Source organism: Gossypium raimondii, chromosome 8 (assembly GCF_025698545.1).
Source record: "Gossypium raimondii isolate GPD5lz chromosome 8, ASM2569854v1, whole genome shotgun sequence".
NCBI lineage: Eukaryota > Viridiplantae > Streptophyta > Magnoliopsida > Malvales > Malvaceae > Gossypium > Gossypium raimondii.
Window position 1 is genome coordinate 29,505,857 of NC_068572.1, and position 5,821 is coordinate 29,511,677.

The 5,821-nt window shown below is 28.0% G+C and overlaps 1 protein-coding gene across 1 annotated transcript; it reads right to left on the minus strand.

The window, feature by feature from the left end:
• Positions 1-209: 209 nt before the first annotated feature.
• On the minus strand, positions 210-722 carry LOC105793235 (uncharacterized). Its single transcript, XM_012622157.1, has one exon. The coding sequence runs from the start codon at positions 720-722 to the stop codon at positions 210-212; it is 513 nt and encodes a 170-aa protein (XP_012477611.1).
• Positions 723-5,821: the final 5,099 nt, after the last annotated feature.

A 5,821-nucleotide genomic window follows, 5' to 3' on the forward strand; every position in this document is an offset into this window, starting at 1 on the left:
TTGAGTGCCCAAACGTCGAAATTTTCGAACGAAATTTTCACAAAATCATTCCGTGAAATTGTAGACCATAAAATATAAGCAAAATATTTTTTTTGTCATCGGATTTGTGGTCCCGAAACCATTGTTCTGACTAGGCTCAAAATCGGGATGTTACAATTTGAGTAAGATCTTTGGTATTTTCCAATGCTGAAATAGATGCCTCAAATTTTTCAGGCACTGTTACAAGAATTTTTTTCAACAATTCTTGAGTCCTTGAACTCAGAACCAAGTAATCTGATTCGGTTTGCTACATCCAATAACCTATCAGAATACTCTTTCATTGATTCTGTTTCCTTCATCTTCTGCAACTCAAATTCTCGAATCAAGTTTAGCACACACATTCCTTTGATTCTTTCATCTCCCTCATATTCTGACTTGAGATAATTCCATATGTCATATGCTAACTTCAGAGTTATAATCCGAGTGAAGACAGTAGAAGAGACTGCAGCGAACAAACAAGCCTTTGCCTTTGATTTCTTTGTATTCTTCTCCTTCTGCAATTTGATTTGCGCCATGGTAGGATTGTTTGGGAGAACAAGAATTTCATAATCTTCTTCCACTGCTTCCCAAATATCCAAAGCTTCCATATATGCCTCCATACGAACTGCCCAAACCTGGTAGTTGTCTCCATCAAACATCGGTGATGAGATTGAAGAGAAACTGGAACCTGCTTCAATATCCATGACATAGCACCTTCGCACACACACAGATCCCTTAAAAATAACACTCTGGTGCCAATTGTAAGAATTTAAAGAAAACAAAAAAAATAACAAAAATAATAGATGAAGGTAACTCATATTTTTATTCAACAAACATTTAACATTTATAAAAAAATAAAATCAACATCAACATCAACATCCCACTTTCTCCAAAACTTAAGCAACATGTAAAATAGCTAACTCCTACAAATTGAAATAAACGTGGAGTTGTTTCAATCCTAAGCATTTTCTTAACAATTATAGACAACCATGACTTCTGTTTCAGTTGCGTCGGTTAATTCAATATTTTTCTTGTTATCTTTTTAGGAGGCGAAGAAGATGATTCTATTGGCTGCTTGTCTCGTGCCATAGCTTCTTTCCGTAGAGCACGAATTGCCTTTTTCAATTTCTAGGTTGTACTCAAGTGGGTTCATCAAGAAAGATTAAAATTAAGTAGTGCTAATCCTCAACAATGCCAAAATTTGTTAAATATCTTATTCTTAAAAATAGATTAAAATCATTAGACAGAGAAAGCAAAGTGGAATCCCTAAAAACACTGGATTAATGAAAATTAAAATAACTTCCGGCCAAAATTGTTGTGGCAATGCTCAAACTTGCGAAAATGAAGAAAAAGAGAGGTTAAACTGTTGCAAAAATAATAAATAAAATTTAATTGACAGTAAAATAAAATAGATTTAATCAAATTAATAAAAAGCTCTAACCGACGTTAATTTCGGATTTTCTCAGTTGATGTTAAACCAATTAAAGTAATTGAGGAATAATATTTATAATTTTCAACTAGATGATGAACGGTCCAAAAGCTATTGATATAAAGTAACTAGGTACGGCGACTACAGTATAATTCATGCTGCTTTCCACTTCCAATTTTTGGGAGAACGATTTTGGACCGTAATTCAACTGACACTGCTTTGTATCAGCAATCACCTTTCATACTGCACTAATTTTTAACCTTTTTTTGCTCCACCACTTCCTTCCGAACTTGTATTAAAAATTAATATTTTGTTATCAGGTGGGTGGATCACCCTAGTTTCTTTAAAATAGTATAGAGTAATTAATAGCTGGCTATGCATAGGGATAAATGGTTTTACTGAGACTTGCATCGCTCTTTGCAGAGCAAAGAAAGTGAGCTAGCAGATAGAGCAAATCATAATCCCATGTGTGATCTTTTCCTTTTACAAAATGCGTGCTCTAGCAATAGTGATAGAGAAATAGAGCAGTGCCGTATATAGGTTGGATAAGTCACGACTTGATGCTATTTTATTTTATTTTTATTAAATCTGAGTTGGGTTATATTATGAAAAATAACATAAAAAGGGGTTGGGTCAGATTTAAATATTTCAGGTAGCTGCTTTTGGATTAAATTTTGTTATTAATTCTTGTATCGTGGATTTAGGTTTTGTATTTTAATACGATTATTTTAGTCTGTACTTTTCTATTTTAAAATTTCATTCCCCACTAAACAATAGTTGTTAAATTAAGTTATGTTATTTCTTAAAATCTTATACAACAAATATTTTATGATGTGTGTAATGCTCTTTTACATGCTACTCACAAAGCACCTAGTTAATTAATTTAATGATTGTCGTTTGTATTTAGATTAAAATTTTAAAATTGAAAAGTATAGAGAATAAGGAATGATCAAATTGGAGAGCATGAAATAAATCTATAAATTTACGCATGGTATATGACTAACGGTAGAATTTAACCAAACAGATTTAATTATTACCATTTGGATTAAGATTAAAATTCTAAAAGTATAAGGACTAAAATTGACCATTATGCATAATACAAGGACTAATAACAAAATTTAACCTTATTTTTAATCAAATTTATATACTTGTAATTACATTGAAATAATTTTCTATTAATGCAAAATCTTTGGTCAAGTTTATTCATAGCATGTATAAAAAAAACTCTTAGTTTTATGTATCAAAATTTCTAAAACTATTGTTACTTACTAATATATCTATCACACACGTATGCATGTGAGAATAATGTATTTAAAATATAGATGTGCATTTGAATATAACTAGTAGTGAGCAAAATTCGATTCGACTCGAAAAAAAATTCGAATTTCGAGTTAACGAATCGAGTTATTCGAATCAACTCGAATTTTTGTTTCAAATTTCGAGTTCGAATTGAGTTGAGTTTTCGAATTCGAATAATTCGAATATCAAACTATAATATTTTCCATTTTTACCCCAAACTCCCAATCCTTTTTTATTTTTCCCTCAAAATTTTTACTCCTTCCCACTTTCCCCCCAAAACTTTTACTCCCCTCCCCTCACAACCCCCCAATCTATCCAAAATTCATTTCCCACCAAAATTTTACTCTCCCATTTATTTTTTCTCAAAATTTTACTTCCAAAAACCCTCAAAACCTTCTATTTTTCCCCAAAATTTTTACTCCCTCTCACTTTTTCCCTAAAACTTTTATTCCCTTCCCATCCCACCTCTCATCTACCTAAACCCTCCCCCCTCCAATTTTTTTTTTAATATTTTCCATCCAAAATTTTACTCCCCTATTTACTTTCCCTCAAACTTTTATTCCCAAAACTTTTATTTTCCCCTAAACTTTTACTTCTCGCCTTTACTCTCAAATAAAAATCAAAATTATCCAAAAACAATCACTAAACATAAATAGTAATAATTTTATTTATATCTACTATTTATATTATTAAATTAAATTTTACATTTTATATTATTTATATTATTAAATTTTTAGTCATATTGAATAGTTATATTAAAATTGAATTATTAATTATGCCATAAAATATTCGTGTTAAAATTTTATATTGGTGTCAATTTCACATTTTATTTTTAAAATAACTTTTATTAAAAATTATATTTTACATTTAATATATTTTTAATTCCAAAATACATAGTGACAAGAATTTGAAAATAATTGAAACAACTAAGCAAGCAAAGAAGGTAACCAGTATATAAAAAAGTAATAAATAAATTATGAGGTGATGAAAGTTAATAAAAAAATTGATTAAGGTGGACAAATTTTATTACGATGGGTGACAGTGGTTATAAGGACCCACAATTATTTTTTAAAATTTAACTCAAACAAATATATTATATTCGATTCGAATTCCATCTCACTCGACTCGATTCGAGAAAACTTCAAATAAAGTTAGGATGATATAATGAAATTCAAAAACTCGATTAACTCGAAAATTTTCGATTCGATTCGATTGGGTTCGATCGAATGCTCACCCCTAAATATAACATACAATAAATAATTAAAACGAAGGTTTCAAATTAATTAATAATAACACTATAAGAAAACTGGATATTACCAATCCTAAAATTCGTTATTAAATATTGTATTATTGGTTCTAGAATTTTATTGTAACAGCAAAAAATCGTTGTGGGGTTGTTGCATATACCTCTATATACCCAACAACTTTGCAAATTAAAAATTGCTTTTAGTTATATATATTGTAACAATTTCTTTAATTTTCAAATATAAATTTTTTAGCAACGACTAAATTTATTTATGTAAAAATATTTTTGTTTCAATAAAATTTGTTACCAAATTTATAACTCAATGACAATATTTCAGTTGCAAAAATTATTACGTAACAACAATATATTGGTTGCAAAATAAAATTAAGTAACAATATAAATTTAGATGCTAAATCTTTTATATAACCATAATATAATGGTTGTCAAATATTATTTTATGACGACATTTTATTTGGTTGCATATTACATTACACAATGACTAAATGTCATTTCCAATATGGTCACCAAATATTATTTTGCAATGATATTTTAATTGGTTGTGTATAACATTGTGCAATGGGTGTATGTCATTGTCAAAAATTATTTTAACAACCATAAAATGTGGTTGTCCAATACATTACGTAATAATAATATGAAGTTAATACTTTTATGGAGCGATATTTATATAGTTGAGAAATATTAATTAGCAACAACATAATAATTAGATGCGCTTTATGTTGCTAACGACATTTAGTCATTATGTAAAATTAATTTTAGAAACTATAATATTTGGTTTCAAAAGTTTATACGTAATGATATTAATGTGGTTTAATTTTATTTTGAACTAAAATACAATCTAGTTGGTAATAAAATAGACAACAACAACAACCTTAAAGATATTAGTTATTTATTTAGAAATAATATTATTTAGTTGAAATTAAATTAAAACAATAATCTAACAAAATTAAAGAAAATTATAAGAAATATTGTAATAAAAATAATTTCACAACTAAAATTGAAAAACCCATAAAATTTAAAGTCTGAAAATTATAACATCATATATATTGTATCATAATAAAAACATAACTAATATAAATCGTTACTAAAATCATTACCAATCAAAATATTAATAAAAGTTGACGGCAATAAAAATAAAGGTTTATATCACCTAAACAATAACGAAGTTTGAAATTTGAATAAGTGCACATGCAAATAGCTTTGTTCGTAATTAAATTTAATTCTACAAATGCCAAATTATACAATAAATATTATATTGTTTTTATAATAAAGTATTAAATTTTTAAATTTTTATTATGAAATTTGTAAATATAACTAAAAATAATCTTACTAGAGGTTGTAACTCTGTTGAATGAAATGTAGGAAAACTTATAGAGGAATACATCAACATTTGCTTTATTTCTTTTGTTGTTGTCTAATTTCACTCTAAATATGCTTCTAGTGTTCTACTCGATCTGCTTGAACATTTTCATGGATTTTTGTATGAATTCTCTCTTCAATTGTTGTGCGATTTGTTTCAAATTAGTTGATCTTTTCTTGAAGCTCGGTGAATGTGCCTTTTAATTCTAATACCTCTTGCTCGCGATCTTGTTGAACACTCATCTTTTTAGTATATCCTTCGTTTTCATTACCAAAACCTCGTATGTAACCAAATCTAACTCCATTACATTATCATACATGTAACGCCCCAAAATCAATTCGATAAACCAGATCCGAATCTAGGGTGTTACTACTCAAGAACATATGTAGCTCAGTCAATTATATAAATTTACATTCGATGGCAACCATTTTATTTATAAATTTCCCTAAGA

Excerpts from the sequence above, each read along its gene's own strand:
- LOC105793235 (XM_012622157.1), bottom strand. The coding sequence starts at position 722 with ATGGATATTGAAGCAGGTTCCAGTTTCTCTTCAATCTCATCACCGATG.